This window comes from Anthonomus grandis, chromosome 4 (genome assembly GCF_022605725.1).
Source record: "Anthonomus grandis grandis chromosome 4, icAntGran1.3, whole genome shotgun sequence".
In the NCBI taxonomy this organism is placed as follows: Eukaryota; Metazoa; Arthropoda; class Insecta; order Coleoptera; family Curculionidae; genus Anthonomus; species Anthonomus grandis.
This window is the reverse complement of record NC_065549.1, coordinates 30,178,362-30,199,930: the sequence shown is the minus strand read 5'-3', so window position 1 is coordinate 30,199,930 and position 21,569 is coordinate 30,178,362. Positions and strand designations below refer to the sequence as shown.

At 33.3% G+C, this 21,569-nt stretch overlaps 1 protein-coding gene across 2 annotated transcripts in view; it reads left to right on the top strand.

Moving 5' to 3' along the window:
- The first annotated feature begins 5,235 nt into the window (after window positions 1–5,235).
- Window positions 5,236–21,569, top strand: part of LOC126735456 (armadillo-like helical domain-containing protein 3) — an 82,296-nt gene continuing 65,962 nt past the window's right edge. For both annotated transcript variants that reach the window (XM_050439449.1, XM_050439448.1), the window contains exons 1-3: window positions 5,236–5,875; window positions 19,291–19,729; window positions 19,938–20,153. In XM_050439449.1, coding sequence (XP_050295406.1) covers window positions 5,425–5,875; window positions 19,291–19,729; window positions 19,938–20,153 — 1,106 coding nt within the window. In that variant the 5' untranslated portion in view covers window positions 5,236–5,424. The remainder of the gene's footprint in view (window positions 5,876–19,290; window positions 19,730–19,937; window positions 20,154–21,569) is intronic.

Genomic DNA, 21,569 nt, shown 5'->3' with positions numbered 1-21,569 from the left:
ATTTGCGTTGTTATCAATATCGTTACACTGCCATCTCTCATTTGGTTCCAAACTTATCTCGGCATAAATCGGCATATAATCGGCACAAAGAGGTTAACTTGCAACAAGATCTCTTGTAAAAATAAAAATCCACGCTTCTCGCCAGAGAACGACTTTAAGAAGTATAACAGCACATCAGAATTTGGAGTCGAGTCCGCATGCGAAGTCAAAGAACACAAACCGTTCTGAATCTCCTTTTTTTTAAATGGTTAACTTCTGATGTATCTTTTGGTACACCTCTTGGTAACCAGGTAGAAAGTATTTTTACCAGTCTCTTTGTCGGTTATCTTCAGTGCTTGCCCAACTGTGGTTATACCGACGCAGCTCTTAATTTTTTTCGAAATTTCTACAGAAAACCTCAGCTATTCCTCCAGGAATTTGTAAGTTCTTAGACACATAATGTGCCAGAGCAAACTCAGCAGGACCATTAAATAGATCTTGCTGCACTTTACTGGTCACGCCGTTATCTTTAGGCCATTAAAATGACGGAAATGACGGTTTGAAAGTCAATTTGAAGTGAATGACTCAAGCTTTACCCCGCGGCGACTTATTCAGTCTGTTAAGAAATATTGTTGATGACTTCCAGAAATTTGTATGGCCCATCCCAAATTATTTAAAGTTTAGCTGATAGTTCCTTTCGCCTTTTAGGGTCGTAAACCCAAACCATCAGTCATTACTATTGTACCTCTGGTCTTTGGCATTGACATCATATGCATCCTTCATCCAATCGCTGGTATCTTGAATGGAAATGCACATAAATGAATGACATCTTGATCTTTCTCTTGATCTCTTATATTAAGATCCCTATTTTGGAACGTATCATCGACAATGGTGATTCTTAACAACTGAGCATCGTTCTTAACTGCCTGCTGACTCTTTGCAGCCCTCTGGACAGAGTCTTGATTGGGCATTTGCATTTCCATGGCTCTTCTGCCTGCTTGGTGTTCAGTGTCAAAGTCAAACTCTTGTAGCCTCTCCTTCCATCTAACCACTTGACTCTCCGGATTTTTAAACTGAACGAGCCATTTTAAAGCCACATGGTCAGTTCGCAGTATGAACTTTCTCCTATAGAGGTACTTGTAGAGTGTTTCATTGCTTTGACAACAGCTAGCAACTTGCCGGATAATGCAATAGTTACGCTCTGGCCTGAAAAGTATTTTACTAGCGTTGGTGACCAGTACAAATTTTCCTTTAGGTAAGGGATAGCGCAGGATAGGTGCGCTTGTCAGAGCCCTTTTTACGTAATCGAAAGCGTCCTAGAGTGTTGGTACTACTGGAATTGTGGTCTCGTTCTGTGAGCCTATTGAATGGTTTTGCGACATTGGCAAATCCCTCCACATAGCGCCGGTAGTAAGTGAATAATCCCAAGAAGCTCCATAGCTCATGCTTATCTTTGGGAACTGGTCAATTTTTGACAGTCCACCAAATGTCATCACGTTAAATTGCTATGATCCAGCACCCACCGTGAAAGCCGGCTTTTCACCATCTTCAAGGGCCAACTCAACTTGTCAGTATCTCCTTTTCAGATCTAGAGTGGGTGTTCAAAGTGTCTTCAATGCGAGGAAGTCGATAGCTGTCCTTTTTAGTCATGTTATTAAGCTGCCGGTAATCTTCGAATCTTCAGTACCACCGGTGAAGACCATGATCTGCTAGATAGTTTTATCACACCTTCCTTGGCCATACTCTCAACAATGTTATCAGCCTCCTCTCTCTTGCTAAGTGGATGCACTGCACCTAAGCACTATTGCTTAAGACTACTAGAAATTTTTATTTGTAATATTCCGCGCCAATATTCCGACTTCTACTGGCCTTCTAGCGGTAAGGGTATCTTTATAGTATACAAGCTAGACTTGGTCCCGATAGATTGGTTAACCTTCCACTTGTCCAGACATGTGTCGGCTTGAGCTACCGCCATGATTCCGGAATGATGGAGAACACCTGATATATTCGTGGTGTTGTCAATATCGTTATAGCATCAGACGCACTTGAACGTTTCTATAAGACCTATTTTAAAAAAGAAAAATTTTAAATTCCTAGAACTTTTTAGGAAAATTCTATAAATATAATAAAATCGGACTTAATAAAAAGCAATCGAGTGACGCCACCGTAAGAGGCGTTTGCTAGCATTTAGCAGATTTTCAACGATATAAATTGTTTTTTCTTTTTGTGGTTTATCCTTGGCACTCACCAACTTTTTAAGTTTTTTTGTTTGATGAAGAAAATTTGCTAATGTATTTGTGGTTAATAACCTCAAACATGTTTTTTTGAAAATCGCTTTATGCTTGATATTCTAAAGCAGTTTGTCTAAAATTGGGTTTTTTAAAAAGTGTGATGCTTCTAACTCCACAATGCTACGTTTACTATAAATGTTTTATTTCGAAATCTAACCATTTTTGCTTGGCAAAAAATTCAGCCTTTTTAAAGAAATGAGATTGACTTTTAAAAAATACATCAATAAAAACTTTGAAAAAACTGAAAGGCGTTTGCAAGATTCGAGAAACCAAACATCTGCATTAATTAATCTGATTTTAGTACTGACCTTAAACTATAAGTTCTGTTCCTCTGACCGTGAAGCCATCCTAATAGTCCTATGTTTGGGACCTTTGGTGTCATACTCAAATAACGATATCGTTTTACCACTAACCAAAACATAGAGTAAAATAAATTTACTCCCGGCACGTATTTCGCTATCGATGAGCATCTTTGGGAGAGATTAAAGCTAAACTAAAACTACTTAGAAATGGCCTTATATACTAATTATGTAATTAATAGAGCGGAAAATATAATGAAGCATGGCCGACTAAATGTAAACTATATAACTGACTATAGGCGATTGGACCTTTATCCCTCTTAAGCATGTTTTTTAGATTTTTAAATATTGCTAAACTTTCTTATGCTTCTAATTTTCTATTATTATTAATTAGTTTAAGTAGTCTATGCCTACAAAGTGACCAGTATTTAAAACACGTTCAGCCAATTATTAACTTGAATTTTCAGCTCTTCCATATTTCACATGAGCTACATACAATATACAATCTGACATTAATTGATCTTTTGGTTTGTCGTATGTACTTTTTATCACAATTGTTGCAACTAATCTCATAGATCCCAGACTTTTCATTGATCTTTATTTTCTCTTTAGGGTTTCCTAAAAGATTTCGTTGGCCGAACTGTTATAGTCCATTCTTAGACCTAAGTCTTTGAAACCCTATCAAAGCCTCTCGTCAATATAGAACCATATAGTATTGCAACTAAAGTTTGCTTATTTTCATCTTTTTGAAATGTTGCTACCCATATATTTAACCATAGGTCAACATAAAATGCAATATAAAAGGGTGGACAAGAAAAGAGTGCTGGGTTTGCCTATCTCGCGGAGAGTGGTCGTGCAAGTTTTTTAAAATAAAGGAAGTAAATAAAATAATGCTCAGGGGCGCCAGTGACCAAATTACCCTTAAAACACCCCTATAGAATTTAAGTAAAAGGCCACACAATACTTACTATAAAAACTACAGAAAAAAAAGAAAGACCCAAGTATCTACGAATTGTAAGTCCTGTAAAAGCTCTGCCTCTGGCAATTAGGTCAAATAAACGCTTTAAAATTTATTTAAAAGTGACAGATAAATTTAATTCAAATTTAGGTTGTTAATTATATAACTTTAATTAGGGGAAGAACCGTAAGGTTATGAAAATATCAACACTACTAAAAAACCGTTATACCATTATACCATGGTATCACTTAATAAAGCTTATAAAAAATACAACGAAGATAAACCCACTTTATTGTGATCACAATTTGGTTTACACTTCTGCCGATATAAAAAATAGAAAAACTGTGTTATCACACTTTTTGTGTCGATAAGTAATATTTTAAGCACTACTTTTGAATAAAATAAATACTTGTAAAAATTACACTTTCGACACGGTAAGTAAAAATAGGTAAGTTTTCAATTTAGCCTTAATTTAAATTACAAAAAAAATATATATTAATCAATTTGTTTTCAGCATTCAGGCTGCACCAAATTTACAAAAAAACTTCTCTGGGAGCCTGGGACACCGTCAAACAACTGGACATATCTGGAGCTTCATCATATCAAACTAACTTTCATCCGAAGAATAGAACTGCTTTGGGTCTTTCTTTTCACCCTATCCTTCAACCAGAATGGTGGAATTTTGAGGCTTTTATATACCTTTTTTTTACACTTCAGAATTCAGCAGTCGAAAAGCAACAGAATTAATAAAATTGTTCTAGCTTTCGAGTCCTCCAATATAAATTGATTTATTTAAGCGAAAGATTTTAGCTTAAATAGTATAAGACCAAAACCATTTATCCTGACCAAAGTCAGCAAATGAATTTCAAAAGAACTCCTACAGAGATATAATTCATTTAATTTGCTAATTTTGTAGCTATTAATCCACAAAGGAACGCAAAAATTACTAAAGCGTTAAATTGCCACAAAACAGCGATTTTAGTCTGTACTAGTTGCACAGAAGTGGATCTTGGCAGAAAATGACCGATGCTCAGCGGTTTACCGTAAGCGAAAAACCCAAAAAAAAATTTACCCAAAAAAAAACGAAGAACGCGTACAAAGAATGCCAGCCTAGGATTCTTTTCAAACGAATATTATGTATACAGGATGGCTGTGTATTAAATAGTAATATACAGTTCAATAATTTGTAATTGTTTGATTAAATAGTTAAGAAACTTTGTTTTTAAAGAATTAGATTAATATATAAAATATTTTAAGCAAAAATCAACCGGTACAATGTGGTAGAGTATTAATATTAACTTAAAGTATTATGATAATCTTATCGTCATAACCATTGTCCCTAGCAATTGTTTTAATTGTTGCTTTTTTTTAATTAAATCTGTTATTACTAGGAAAGGAATCCGAAGATAGACGGAAGATTTGATAAAATTTTCGTATGAAATTTGGCGTCAAAGTTGTCTAACCAATCACAGTTCATGAGATTCATGAAGCCGTCACGATCGTATGATGGATTCATGAAAAATCAACATGCATCAAATATGTATGAAAATTCATCTTAAATCTTACATGTGTGAAATCTTATGGGCTCATATCACGTATTATATACATGATTCATCCGATGACGGAACGTATTGCTGTGCTTACCGAGGTGTCACCTTAGCGAACGGAAAAAAGTAATTTTATAAAACATCCGCTGGACTGATATGCAGAGACTACCGAAAAACACCAAAAACTGTGTCGGTGTCCGATTCCGTCAAAAAAGTTGTTTGATTGGTTTGGGGTTGGGCGTAAATAAGAATGCAAATATTTTTATTGTAACAAAAACGGGTAGGTATCTTGCCTGTATATTTTTAAGATTGCTATTTTAAAACTTGAGTGAGGTTTTCAATTTGTAACAATGGCAGCGAGAAAACGAAGCGGTAGTGGATCGAAAAGACAATTTAAAGAAAAGGTTGTGCAAATATATGAGACTATTCTGAAAGGTGAAGAATTGGGACCAAATAATTCATTTTCCTGGGATGAATTCTTCCTGTTAAAACCTAAGTTGACCACTTTAGAATCAGAAATAATGAAATTATCCTTAGAACAACTTCAGGCTGCAAAGCCAAACATTATGGAAGTATTTACACAATGTATTCATGTACTAGCTAACAATACTGGTATTAGAGCTGCTTATGGAATGCAAACATTATGTGGTGTTCTTCATGCCATTTTTAAGAAACTTGGAGAATCTCAGGGACAGGGAGAAAAGGACAATATAATTCTAGCAATAGATTTCTTGTCTGGATCAGAGAACTATGTGCATAATATTCAAAAACTTTTGGATTTCTGTCAACTTTTCTTGGAAGGTAAGTGGATTTACATAATTATGTTGCTTCTCTGAATGATGCATCAACATCAAAGAAAGAAAGAAAATGTGATATATTATGTAAGACAAAACAAAATCTTGTGTACAAGCATTCTAAAAACTAAAAAATCCCAAATTCACTTCAAACAAACATAACATCTAAACCATTTTACTATAAAATTTACACACATTACCAAAATTAATTATAACAAAACAGATTGAAAAAAAAAGCATCATTGATTAAAAAATAAGTAAAGCTGTCAATAAAACAGAATTTAGAGGAAGTAAATTAAAATATTTAATAGGAAACAAAACTAAAACACTAAAATGATGTCAGAGCACAGGTCAAAAGGTATCATTAAAAAAATCGTCAAGGCTATAATATGCCCCGGATAATAAAAGTGATTTTAATTTCTTTCTGAATTTCTTAACTTCTAAAATTTGTCTGATACATAGAGGAACATGGTTGTAAATTTTTTCTCTAAGGTATATAAGTGAGTTCTTGGTGAGGGAGGATGTAGGGATTGGTAAGGGAAAATTGTTGACATTGAGGCATTTATTTCCAACAGGTTCGTTACCCAATTACAGGAAAGAATAAAAGGAAAAAAAAAATTTAAAAAAAATATTTACCAAAATAAGTATAAAAATGAAAAATCAAAATGCTTAACATTCTATGCACTTAAACAGACTATCATATATTATATATATATGATATATTATATCATATATTATATCATATACTACATTCTAATATATCACATTGATATATTAGAATTTTTAAATTGTTTCTACCATAGCACATACAGATACTCTGGTATCTAGGTGCTTTATATTCTTAGAATTGTAATATTTTATATTGAAGTTGAATATATTGAATTGAATTGAATTGAATTGAATCTATGTACATACTAGAAAGACTCTGCATCACCTATTTACTTAATACCTTCTATAATGGACATTAAACTGTCAACAAAAATATCGAACCTTTCATGTAAATTATTTTTAATATAATTCTGATTATATTAATAGGGGATTTAAACAAAATATTAGTCCTAGTGGGATTTACATAAAATAATCTAAAATGCCTAGAGTTTATTCTTGGTACCCTAAAATTTAATCCAGCCAAAAGGGTGGGACAGTCAATCTTGTTATGAATAAGGTTATATTAAGAATTTTATGAAAAGAATTTCTCTTCTTTTTGCTAAGGGTATATATTGAATTTATTTAAGTATAATTGACTATCCAAACCTCTGGCTGGAAAGACACCTTCCTCTCTAAACCAGAGATACTTCATAAACTTGCGCTGAATGCTCTCAATATCATCTATCAGGTAGCTATAAATTGGGTACCAAATTAGAGATCCGTATTCTATTTTTGAGAGTATGTAAGTAAAAAAAAATAGTTTTAAAGTATTAATATTTTCAAAGTGCCGACAGTTTCAATAAACAAAACCCAACAATTTAGCATAGTCAGAAACTATTTTTGCTATATGCTTAGCGAAACTTAATTTTGCGAATAAGAGATTTATGAATAAGAGTAGCTGTTTCTAAGATAAAGAAAGAAAAAAGAGTTAGGATTTTTTGAGATAAAGAGAGGTTTACAAGAATCTCTTAACCCAGCGGAACATAGATATCTAACTGCCTTTTTTTGAATCACAAAAATTATGTTTAATAATCCCTTGTTGCTTAAACCCCAAAAAGGCAAGCCATAACGAAGATGGGACTCAATAAGAGAAAAGTACACTGAAAGTGCAACTACCCCTCCCAGCTCATGCCCCGCCATTCTTACTGCAAAGCATCCAGAGGATAATTTTGATGCAAGATTTAAGATATGATCTTCGAAGCGAAGGCAACCATCAATGGTAATACCAAGGAACGTACAGCTTTCTTTGTATTGCAAGGGGGAGTTTTCACTAAACATAAGTCCCTGAATGTCACACTTAAATCCCATAAAATGTTATCAGAATCTTTATGATTCCATAAAATGGTGGTATCATCAGCAAACTGAACCACTTTGCCCTGCAGTTTTAATGAACCCAAATCATTTACATAGAGCAAAAATAATAGTGGTTCTAACCCTGAACCCTGAGGTATTCCAGTTTTAAAGGATCTGGAATCGTATAAACATCCAGATACTGTAACTCTTTGGGTACAATTAGACAGATAGGATTCCAGCCATTGCAATGGCACACCTCTAAAACCATAATTATTGAGCTTAGACAGCAGTATTCTATGATCTTCATAATCAAATGCCTTGGATAAATCGCAAAACACTGCCGCCGTGGACTCTCCAGAATTTAAGGACACATAGACACTCTCCAAAAAGCCAAAAACAGAGTCATGAGTCCCTTTTCTCGTTTGAAATCCAAACTGACTTGTAGATAAAATGCAATTATGTTGCAAAAAAGACAAAATTCTGATTTTTGCAAGTTTTTCAACTATCTTGGAGAGGGTAGATAATATAGAAATTGGACGGAAATTACAAGGCTCACTCAAATCTCCACCCTTATAAAGAGGGATAACCACTGCCTCTTTCAAACATGCTGGAAAGATGCCATTATGAAAGGAATTGTTTATGGCAGAAGCTAAGGCACTCAATGCTGAGTCAGGCAAAAGGAGTAGTAATTTTGATGATATTCCATCAGCTCCAGCTGATTTATGGTTTTTTAAGCTTTTAATTGCATCTTCAATGTCAGTAAGGCTAACAGGATAAAAGAAAAAAGATATTTGAACTGACACTTGTTGAATATAATGCAAAGGATCAATATTAGTATTCACATCCTTGAGCAATAAATGAGGAATATCACAGTAATAATCATTTAAACTATTTGGTCTTACTTCTGGTTCTGAAACTTTCTTGTGAGAATGCCTGAAGTCATTTATAATTGACCAACATTCTCTCTGCCTATTTGAGGACACATTCAAGAGGTCACTATATTTAACCTTTGCTGCTTTTATTGTCTTTCTGTATAGACTATCATATTTCTGATGATAAAGAATAATGTTTGCATTAGTTGTATACTTGCACAACTTAGCCAAAAAACGTAGGTTTTTAGCTGAAGTTCTGAGGCCTGCTGGTTCTGGACCCATGGTTTTCTATTTTTCATTTTAAGCCTCTTTTTAGGAAAACACTAATTGATCTTGTCACATAGCACATGAAATAACAAAGTAAATAGGTCAGGAGCCATTTCAACTGCATTCCAATTAACCAAAGCTGTAGTAGAAGACAAAGCATTGAAATTTGCTCTGCTGAAAATTCTTCATATATAATGAGATGAAGGAAATACAGTGTTGCATGGAATCCTAGCAAGAATGGCTTAATGGTCAGAAATACTAGATGAGAGTACTCTACATGACACATCATTTAGAACATGCATCTTCATAAGATAAGATCTTCATAATAAGTCATAAGATTCCAATATACTTAAAAGGGATGTATGATATGATAGCAAGCTTACATCAGTGAAGTTAATATTAAAGTCACCAGCCAATATAACTATGGAGTGTAGAGACAATTGGGATAATAGAGAATCAAGTTTGTCCAGGAACATACCAATATCTCCTGTGGGTGGTCTATAAACACAAAGAACATATAAATTTAATCACTTACAAAAACAAAGGGAGAATTCAAAAATTTTCTCCAACAGAAAGCTATCATACTTATTAATTTTACAGTAAAAAGTTTCAATTGTTTGTTTAACTAAAATAGCTATTCCTCCATGTATGGAGTGTTGCCAACAAAAAGGTATATAGGAATATAATAAGATATTAAGAAGCATTTTTTATGCTTTAACCAGTGCTCAGTTAGTAATAAAATATCAGGAAAATCACATGAATCAAGTAAAAGATGAAGTTCATCCATTTTATTTCTTAGAGACTGTATATTTAAAATAAAACTACTGAAACTTTTTGCATGCTTATTTTCAATGTTATGTGATGTGATGTGAGTGAGGTTCATCTTCTATGTATTTATCTATAAAAAAGAATCCCTATCACAGTCAGTATCTAGAAGTCCAGGTGGATTACTTGGTTTTATTGTGGACACATTTTTTGATAAAATGCTACTTTTGAAATGTTTTAAAATATGGGTATACAGTAATGATGCCAAACCTGATCCAAAGTTGCTGGCATGATTAGACTCTAAAATTCTATTTAGATTAATATTATTTGCGTGAAATATTCTATAGAGAGCCTTATTGCTATTATAAATTACATTATGGTTTGGATACGTGTAAGGGCTTGTCATCACTAAACTATTGCTATGTAAATGTATAAAAGTTTTTAAAATATCGAATGATACCAATTGAATACCATTTAACATTAAAATTAACATATCATTTTCTGTAAATTCCTTAACCATAGATGATGCAGTATAAATCAGTTCATTGTTTGTACTTCCTGGCTTCAGGAAACATTGGACTTTGTAGTTAGCCTCAAACTTCAGACGCAATTTCTTCAGGAACACTCTACTACAATTTCCACCCACAAAAAGAAGCTTAGCTCGATTATCAATGGGTGAATTTGGCCTACATGGTAACTGTGTTGGAGAATTTTGTATTAACAAATTTAGATAAGTTTTGCTGTTCCTTTAATGCACAAATAGCGGAATAGCAAGTATCTTTTTCCACTTCCAACCTTTATAGACTGGATCATATTCTTATTCATCTTAGTTAAATCATTAACTTCCTTTTGTAACATATTTATTTGCGTCTTATAGGTTGCAGATTCATTTTCTAATGTTTTTATTGTTACAATTAAATTTTAATTTAAGGTATTTAACTCATTGATTTCTTTATTGAAATTTATTTTTTCCTCTTCACATACTTTTAATAGTGACAGTAACTCACATTCTTTAGTTTTTAAATTTGTTAATTCAATTTTAAGAGGAAAACTTCTTTTCGGCCTTTGACACTTCATTTTCAAACACCAAACTGTTTCTTCTCTTTCTTTCTATATGCCTATCCTTTTCTTTTAGTTCAATCAACAACTCATGAATCTTCTGCTCGTAAGAGTTCTTCATTCTCATTTTCATTAAAATTTATTCGACATTTTTCTGAGCATAAAATTTTGCAGCCTCCCATTTTTATGGCATCAGAATTTCTATCCAAACAACTTAGGTGCAATATAGACATACAAAAGATGCAGCAATAATTTGAAAAAAAAAAGCTTCTAATGATTTTAGTCAACTGTAGAATATAATTTCAAAAATTTTCTATTTCTTGATTTTTGAAATTCTTTGAAATAATAAAATTCAAAAATATGACTTTATTTGTCCACCAAATAATCATAAAAAAGCAACATCAAAAAATGTATAGAATAACTCAAATGAAAAGAGATACACAATCATTTTATTGTAAAAACTTAATTTAAAAATAGTGATTGCAAATTCTCAAGAGTTTTTTGAGAAGTGTCCTTTAAACTCACTTTGGACTACATTTAAAGATGAAATAAGATATTAATGATTATGAAAAGCAGCAACTGTGTTTTTAATATATAGAAAATACAAAAACAATAAAAAAAATACAATTTCTTTGATTAAACAAAATAAAAAAATGGAATCATTCAACTGTAATTATAGGAGGTGATTTTAATGTTAATTACGCAGATAGGAGCAACAGATTAATAAAGTCATTTAAATTATTGTTAGATTTACGTGGTTTGAGGATGCATGTTAATGAATTTATCTGTGTCACAGAGAATTCAGCATCTATTTTGAATTATGTTCAGATTTTAATGGTGTTGTGTTCAGTTCCATATTGAATCCTGGCTTATCAGATCATGAGGTGGTTTATTGTCAATTTGATTTTCCATTGAAAGCATCTGCTACTGCGAAGAGGTGTGGTCATATATTCTCTAAAAGAAATTTTAGGGCATTCTAAATATTTAATAATAAATTTCCTATGGTATATATTAAACCTAAATCTAAAAAACGTTGGATTACAAAGGGATTAAAACTTTGTCTGCAGAAACTTGATTGCTGAGGGACAGTAAATGTTCCCCAGACTTAAGATCCTTGTCAATAACTAGACCCAGAAATTTATTGACAGAGTACTGCTGGACCGGACAAAGCAAACAAGAATGCTTTTTATTATCAATTACTCTGACACCTAGTCAACTGTTGATATATAAGGACTAGTCTGTTTACATTCCGCGTATCGTAGCCGTGGACTTCTCCATGCACTCTATATTGTGATTTATTTTTGTGTACCCACAACAGATTTTCAAATATATATACAGATGGTAGGGTAAGTATGCCTAGATTGGTAAAAACAAGTCTACAGTCATCCCTAAAACTTAGTCCACCCAGGATTCTAACAGCCTTTCTCTGTAGAGCAAATAATCTCCAAATGTCAAGGGTCCAAATGGACTCCTAAAAATTTAACTGTTGGAGTGCTGGCCATCTCCGACTGTCTCAACGTGAAAATGACCTTATTTGTCTTTTCTGTGTTTAAGTGTAGACGGTTCCTGTTAAACCACTCCTGCACTTGACTCTGTATAGCATCCATCCCCAGCTTCGCACCCTCCAGCGAGTGAGCTGCACATGCTACAGCTGTGTCATCAGCAAAAAGTGTGAACTTACCGGTCTGTTCTATTAAAGGCAAGTCATTTATATAGATTAAAAAAAGTATGGAACTGAGCCTTGGGGAACCCCTATGGTAATATTACTTTGAGCTGATGGCACCCTATTCACACTCACAGCCTGCCCCCTATCTGTCAAATACGAAGCCAGAAACCTAATACCATCAGAACCAATATTATACTTAGCAAGTTTTTGCAACAGACTACTATGGAGCACACAATCAAATGCCTTGCTCAAGTCACAGAACAAGACACTGCTAAAATTTAAGTTGTTATAAGAATCCATGACAAAAGTAACAAGGTCCAGGATTGCCATAACGGTATTCCTGTTTTTTCAGAAACCAAACTGGCAGGTTGTAAATAAATCATTTTCCTCAAAAAAACTTACTAACTGCGTAGCAATGCACTTCTCAAAAATCTTTGAAAAAATTGATAGTAATGAGATCGGCCAATAGTTTTCCGGTTTGTTACGGTCCCCCTTTTTAAAAATAGGTATTACTTTGGCTGACTTTAGTATTTCTGGAAAAATCTTATTTTGGAGAATTTTTTTTTTTTTTGCTTTATTGTCATAAAAGTAAATTTCTTGACAAAGCTGTAAAAAAGAAAAACATATACACAAACTAGTAAAAAGGTTAGTTAGCATGCTATGGTCCATCATCCTAAAGGCATTCTGCTTCCATGAATATGGTTTACCTATATCGGTAAAACCAACAACATCCCCATTCTTCAGAAATACTCCTCCAAGACTGAACCAAAACATACAAAGCTAATGTAATGTCAAGAGCATCAATATGTATAACACAAACAGATATTATTCACTCCCGAAATATACAATTTTATTAAATGTAAAACTGTAAAAAAAAAATGAATCACAGAAATAAATTAGGCGAAATGATATGGTGTAAAAAATATAAAGAATATACCTAAAGTCCTGCAAGAAAAAGGTAAAAATGACTAAAATCTATCCGACAAAAATTCAGTTATTTCATAATAGCCCTTTGCAACTAAGAGTTTTTTAACATGTTTTCTAAAAAGTTTCCAGCTACCTATACCTTTCAAATCTGCAGGAAGATGATTAAAGAGTTTTTTACCATCAAATATAAAAGTTCTTTTGATCAGTGAACTTGTAGGCATAGGCAAGAGCACATCAATAGCTCGTCGACTGCTATATTCATGCCTATTAGTTGTGTTCACATTTCTAAATTTCTTATGAACAAGGCAAACAGTTTCCAATATAAATAAGGCAGGAAGGGTTAGGATTTTATGAGTGATAAATAGCTGTTTGCAAGACTCTCACATTACACAGACGTCGGATCGCTCTCTTTTGCAAAACAAAAACACTATTAAATAAATAATGTGTGCATGCACCCCAGAAACACAAACCATACCTTAAATGGGACTCAATTAAAGAAAAATAAACATTTCTCGCCATGTCAAAACCTCTCCTGCGACCACTTTAAGAGCATAACAATTTGCTGATATTTTTCTACACAATTGCGTGATATGGCCCTCAAATTTTAGTTTATTATCAATAAATAAATCTAAAAATTTATTTTCGTCTAAGTTGTTTAGAATGTGATTCTCCAAAAACACATTATTTAAATTGCATTTAAAATTCATAACACTAGTTTTTGAAATATTTAAACACAGTTTGTTGGAATCACACCATTTCTTGATTTCAACAATATCTCTGTTAACTGTGGTATTTAGATTCATCGCACTCGTGTCATGCCATAAAATTGTTGAATCATCTGCAAACTGAATGAATTTACCTGAGATCCTAAGATTGGCCATGTCATTAATATAAATGAGGAATAGAAGTGGCCCAAGAACTGAACCCTGAGGAACACCATGAGTCACAAGCTGCTCCCTTGAAAGGGCACCATCCACAGAAACACTCTGCATTCTAGTATGCAAATAAGACCCAAACCACTGAAGTTATTGATTTTATAAGCTTTTAAGCATTTAAGCTTTCAAACATTTAAGCCGAAGTTATCGCGACTTGCTTTATTTTTTAAATTTAGTTATATCCCTGACCTCTATAAAAGATACAGGTGAGAAGGAGAATGAATTTCCCGAAGCATTTAGACATGGCAAAACTTGTACCGGATCGCTCTGTGTAAGAGGAATGCTTGCAACAGTGTTATGAGCAATATTTGAAAAAACAATGTTAAATTCATCGGCAGTTATGTTACAATTAACGTTTTCTTTTGGTTTAAAAAGTAAATTATTCTGAACTTTTTAAGTTCTCTGTTAGCAGCTGGAGAATTATTTTGTCAAGAAACCTCACTTACGAAATGTAGATGTTCCCGCATTTTTGTAAATTTTTATAAATTTTTTCATACATTTTTTATAAATTCCCTGAAACACTCACCAACATCCACATCAACATCCGACACAAAATTCCAGTCACATGAAGAGACTATCAAAGAATACAGACATACCTCTTCGAGTTAATGGTCGATATACCCTGTTACAGACACTCACCCTACTATGGATATTGGCACTGATGGGTAGGTGGATTTCCTGACCAAGATGATCAAATATTCCAACATCAACAACATTCAATACAAAAGACTCCATCCCAAAGTTAATAAAGATGTTGTCGAGGCAAGTGCCAGACCTTGTATTGCTAATAATTGTTTTCTTGAACCCATAGATTTCCAGGGTGTCAGAGAGGCTTAGAGCTTCTGGCTGATTTGTGTTAAAGTGAACGTTGAAGTCCCCTACCATAATAATTTTTTTATTATTATTAATCCCATTTGATAGCATTTCTAACAATTCCAAAAATGACTGAAAACTTTCTGATGGTGACCTATATAATGCTAAAACATACAAGTTAAAATCAGTAAGATGTACAGCGCAACATTCAAGACATTTTTCTTTACAAAACACTAATATCATAAGTTGAAACATTAAAACATTGTTTTACATATATACATACACCTCCACCCTTATAGGTTGGCCTTGAGTAGATAGAGGCTTGCTTGTATGAACCAACATGCTGTAGTGCTGTTGCCTCTTCTGGAGATAGCCAATGCTCTGACATACATACAATGCTGTAGTTTTTTCCCTCCAAAAAAGTCTCAAGCAGTTCTATTTTGTTCCGTACTGAGCGGGTATTTATGTGCAATACATGTATGTCACGTGCTTCTAATTTTTCTGCTGTTTCCTTTAAGTTCTGGCCAGGAGTCGGCGCTGTAGGTTTCGAAAATGGTTCATAATTATGTCCTTGGGCCAAAGAGATGCAGACATATACATGTATTTCTTTTCTAGTGGAATTATCAGCTTAAACGAGCTGTATTTCTTCTGTGTTACAGTTTTCATCTTTTCACAGATGCATTTATCGTCCAGTTCCTTGCTTTTTAGTTAATCCAATACGGTTTGATGCTCTGTCAGGATCTAGACCTGAAATAAATAAAGTCGCTGTTTTCTGTGCGACTTTAAGTATAGATGCCCCTTCATTAGAACTGGTTCGGGACGTTGATCAACATGCTCGGCTCGTGATTTTCTGGGTTTTTATTTTTTTATTTTAGTCCATTCTGTATTATTATTTTGCGTTTGTAACCTCAGTGCTATCTGTATTTTCGTTTACCTTCTCAGTCTTTGGTTTTGTACGATTCTTCTTTTCATCGATGCCACTATCTAGCGAGCATTCGTGTAATTTCGGGGTTTTTGGCTTTACAGAACTCTTCTTTTTGGTTTAGCTGCCGTCTAGCAAGTGCTCCTGTGATTTTTGGGATGAACCAGCTAAGATTGTAGGAATATTGTTACCGTTATCATTACCGCCTTCAGCGTCATTTAGTAGTGAGATGACAGCCGTTATGCCTCCGACCCTTGTTCCTGCATGCTGCGGTGTAGGTTTCTGCGCCCATGAAGCGGTTAGAATTTGGTTTTGTTTACCTTTTTCCATAACCTCACTGTTGCTATTTGTTTAGCTCCTCTAATAGCTTCTTGAGGTGGGAAATTTCCAACTTTTTCTCGATTTCTGTGTCAGCACCATTTTCGCCATTATTATCTGTCGTGTGAACACATACGGCAAATTTTCTCGTAGCTGCCTGCCTCAGACATGAGGGGTGAAATAGCTCATTACACTTTAAACACTTATTTGCCACTTCTACTGATTTTTTGCAGTAAAAACACACATGTTTATTAACTTTTCCGTTCGTTTCAAGATCGGAGCTTAAATGCAAGTCCGCTTGATGCCATCTTTGATGACGTATCCGTAATATAATGATCGTATCGTAAATTGTCGGCAAACAACAAAAAAATTACTATTTTCAAAGCAAACCAAAATATCATTAATGAAAATATTGAACAACAGAGGAGAACAATGACCATCCTGTGGAACCCCAGAGGTCACACTTACCAGTGTCACCTTACCAGTGTGACCTAGCATCACCAATTTTTACCTGCTCAGAAATAAAACTCTCAAACCTGGCGCTTTTTTAAGCACAAGTTTGAATTGTATCTGCAGGCTACTACTGAAACAGTTAAAAAATCGTCAGAATGTAAGGCTTCAATTTTGTTGAGTACCATAGGTGACAGGGCCCTTCGTGTGTACAATTTCAAATTCGAAGAAGATGAAATAACAAAAATGTCCTACGACACAATAATGCAAAAATTTGATGAATATTTCAAGCCAGAAAAAAAAATCACATATCAGCGACACATGTTTTTCCTCAGAAATCAATTAAATGGAGAGACCATTGATGAATATGTTGCTCATTTGCGACAGGTAAGTTTAACGTTCGAGTTTAAAGACCTCTGTGATAGTTTAATAAGAGACAGAGTAATCTTGGGAATAAGACATATTATGATTGTCAAAGATTTGTCAAGACTGTTGCAAATCAAAAATTTGGGTCTAGATAAAGAAATCTCTATCTGTAAAAATGCAGAAAGAACAAAAAGCCAACTTGAAAACATCACCTTCGATATAAATTCTATGGCCATACACAAAATCGCAAACCAGGACATGGCAGCTGGACGCAGGCAATCAAGAGATGATTTAAAAGGGAAGTATGGACATTATTCAATATTTAAGGCTGGTGATATCAGAGAATTAACGAATTATAGAAGTGTGAGTATAAAGTCTGCAATTTCAAAGCTTTTGGATAGGCTTATTTACGTTTAGTTGCATTTTCATTGTAAGGAGTTATAGGTGGGTGAGTAGCATGGGTTAACATCTGGAAAATCAACATTGACAAATTTGCTGATATTTCATCAGGATTTACTAACTGCCTTGGGGAAGGGATGTCAGGTGAATGTCATCTACACTGACTTCTCCAAGGCTTTTAATAGAGTTAATCATGGCATATTACTAAGGAAGTTGGAACTGTTTGGTTTCCTGGGAGATTAGTGGCTTGCTTGATTTTCTGATTTCTTGTCGGGAAGGACCCAGCAAGTTCGCATTGGTAATGCTAGGTCAGACAACATTGTTATCCACTCTGGTATTCCGCAGGGTAGCTATTGTTCTCCTCTGCTTTTTAATATATTTATCAATGATATTGCCGCTATTCTAATCCCACTCTTAAAAGCACTTACTCTTAGAAATTTGTGCTGTATTCTTTCTATATAAATCATGTAGTTTCGAAAATAAGGAGTCCAAACTATTGAACAATACCATAAGCATGATCTAACTAAAGAACAGTAAACAATCCTTATAGCATCCACTGAAATGTATTGGCAATTTCTCAGAACGAAATCAAGCATTTTGCTGCTTTTAACTACAACTGAATTAATCGATTTACAAAGGTTAATTTCTCATCAAAAATCACTCCCAAATCTTTTATGGTAGTTACGTATTGAAGTTGTTCATTGTCAATATAATAAATAGAATGGAATTTGTTTAATTTTCGGGTAAAACTAGTAAAACAGCGTTTTTTCACATTAAGTTTCTTATTAACTCTACACCACTCAAATAGTCAGTTTAAATCCTCTTGTAAAAGTAGTTGATTGATGATTGATGAAATCCCCATGTATATCATTTTATCTGGGACACCCTGTATATATGGCTTTCAGATTGTTATCTTGTCCAATGCAGCTTTTTAGAGCTCATTTATTTTAAATGGATGTCATCCGCAAAGCTTTGTATTTTAACCTTTTACAATGTCGAACATGGCGTCGTCAGAAATATATACCAAGGAAAGAATTGACCCAAGGACTGAACCTTGGGGTACAGCTGAAGTAATTTCACGAGAATGTGAAAATTCCATTCCACCATCTGTTTTTTTGAAGGTATGCTTAAAAGAACATGACTGCAGTCTGATCTAATTCATAGTACTCTAGGTTGTAATCAATAGTCTCCACATATAAAGTCTTGATCGAAAGTATCAAACGGTTTGGATTATGGATCATTATATCATGTGTTTTATTAGCTAACACCGAAGTAGTACTATGATCCTTGCGAGAGCCAGATTGCCAATTGGAAATTATTTCGGTTTTTAGGAAGTACTCATAGATCTGTCGATGTAAATATTTTTCTAAAATTTTTGATTAACTTGAAATAATTGAGGTAGGTCTAAGCTTTGAATAATTTTCAGATTTACTAACCTTGAGGTCTTATCAAAGCGCGGAAATGCGCCACATATGAGTTACATGAATTGACATAAAATAGGCAAAATATTGAATCATTTCAGCTGAAATACCATCACAACCATACACATTTGATTTAATTTTAGTTTGTACTTAAATAACATTTTTTGGTTGAAATAAATTTAATAAAATAATACTATAATCAAATAATCTCAATTATTAGGATACCTAAATACCAAGTAATATAGAAGAAATATTTAAATAGGATATTTTCTTTGTAATCAACCTGTTTTTTTATTTTTAGGGGATTACACAGATTCCATGAAAGGACTATGTCTTAAATTAATCATAATTTTAATAATCGCAAATGATAATTTAAGCCAAAACACCCTAATAGAATATATTATTATGTCGCCTCTCTTTGAGTGTCTTGTAAAACTCCTGTCGGATGTACCAACAAGGCAAAAGCACGGCTATGATGTAGTTCTCATTATAACACTACTTGTGAATTACCGAAAATATGATGCGACAAATCCATATGTTGTGAAGCTATCTATTTTGGATGATGAGTTAGCTTTAAATGGTTATGGGCAAGTTATTACAGCTTCTTTAACAGAGTTCTGTAATCAGTACAATATTGAGCACATAGAAAATCAAAATTCTAGTTGGTTTTCCAGTTTGACTAATATGGTGGGAAGTATGTTTATTTCTGAAGAGGGAGGTTATAGAAATCAGCAGATTAGGTAAGGTATTAAGAATTATAAATTATTTTTTACATGGTGGTAAATCAATGATCATAGAGTAACTGTTGATTCTAGTGTATGTTTGACATCTTAATTGTTTAATTAATCCCAAAAATCAAGAAAACATATTTCATATTTCAACTTAAAAGCAACAATTTTTTCTGCGATAATTCAATAAAGTAGTACCAATAGTCTCTTTGATTTTTAGAGCCAACAATTCGCTTTTACTAGCTTTCTATGAAGCAGTGCACTTAAACAGAAATTTTATTACAACTTTGGCACAAACACAAACTGACGCCAGCAGTCCCCCATCACCGAATAACACTCTGCACAACAATATTCAGGGACTCACAGATTTATCTAATGTGCCATTTGACATCAACTCACAACCCAGCAATTTATTAGTTACATTTTTTCAGTATTGGTAAGTATTTTTTTTTGTTTTTAATTAAGTACAGTGTAATGGGGTTCATATGGGGTATAAATATAATTTAAAAAATCAAAAAATAAAAAGTTTTGGATTACTAATATTGGATACTAAAATGGTAGCTTTTATTTGCCTATAATTTATACAGTGCATTCGCGATAAAAGGAACGAATTCATTTAAAATTCAGGTGTTTTTTCTTCTTTTATTTTTCGGACACGTTGATTAGCAGTGTCAGTTGCGCGTTTTTTGCAATAAAAATTTTCTGTACAGGGTATCTTAAGTAGAAAGTATAGCGTCAACATTATTTTTTTTAAACGGGACAACCTGTACATCAAGTCATTTTACAATTCTACCATATATTCTACAAAAAAAAAAGGGTCCAGGGTTCCATTCTTCACAATACCTGCCCGAAAATTAATTTTTTTAGGGCACTGTGTGTGGTATTCTTGGATCCAATGAGAATTTTCGGTTGGCCAATATCTGCAATTTTGCCTGTTAGGACGATCAGCATGAGTTGCATTAACTAGATTACAAACTTCTGGTTGTGTACGCAATTGGTCTCCAAAACCAATAATCATGAGTATTTCAATTCTTCAGTTCATCCATTTTATTAAAAAATGATCTGTGAAATGGCAACTATATTCACAAATGTATGACAAACCGTTATCAAGTAGGTTCTAAAATTGGAAACTGTTTGAAAATATTAAAGTCTGCTTACTTTTTAAGAAATCAGAAAAAAAATGTTGGCATTAGTTTCTACTTGAGACACCCTGTAACCAAAATTTTTATTGCAAAAGGCGCTTTGAATCAAATGGATAATAAATTAAACATTAGTTGCAATAAATCTAGAATAACTTTTTATATTTTAATTTCATGTTTTGTTAGTCTGTTACGTCATATTTGATAAACCATTGATTTTAGGCATATGGTTTGCTATACAAAAGGTATTCAGAATATATCATAGAATTGTAAAACGTAATAATATAAAGAGTGTTTTTAAAAAAAAAAGAATGATGCGCCCTGGAGGCACCCTGTATGGAAATTGTTTATTTCAAAAAAACACGCAAGTGACAATACTAATCGATGTGTCTAATAAATAATAGAATAAAAAATACCAAAATTTTAAAGGGGGGTTGTGAGTAGACTACTAATGATTAATTTAAAGTTGAAAATTAATTTTATTTATAGAATCATCTTTTTAATCAAAGAAGTTTTTTTCTGCCTGGACGTAACTATAAAATGTCTCATTTATATTTAAAGTAAGCTTAGAAATTGACTGATATTTTCGTATCCATTTATATTAAATTGAATAAACTTTAGTTATCCAAACATCAATTTTTAAAAGGCCAACTTCTATGTTGTAAGTTTTAATGTGTTATTTTTTCTTTCTATGTTTATAAATAAAGCTTTAA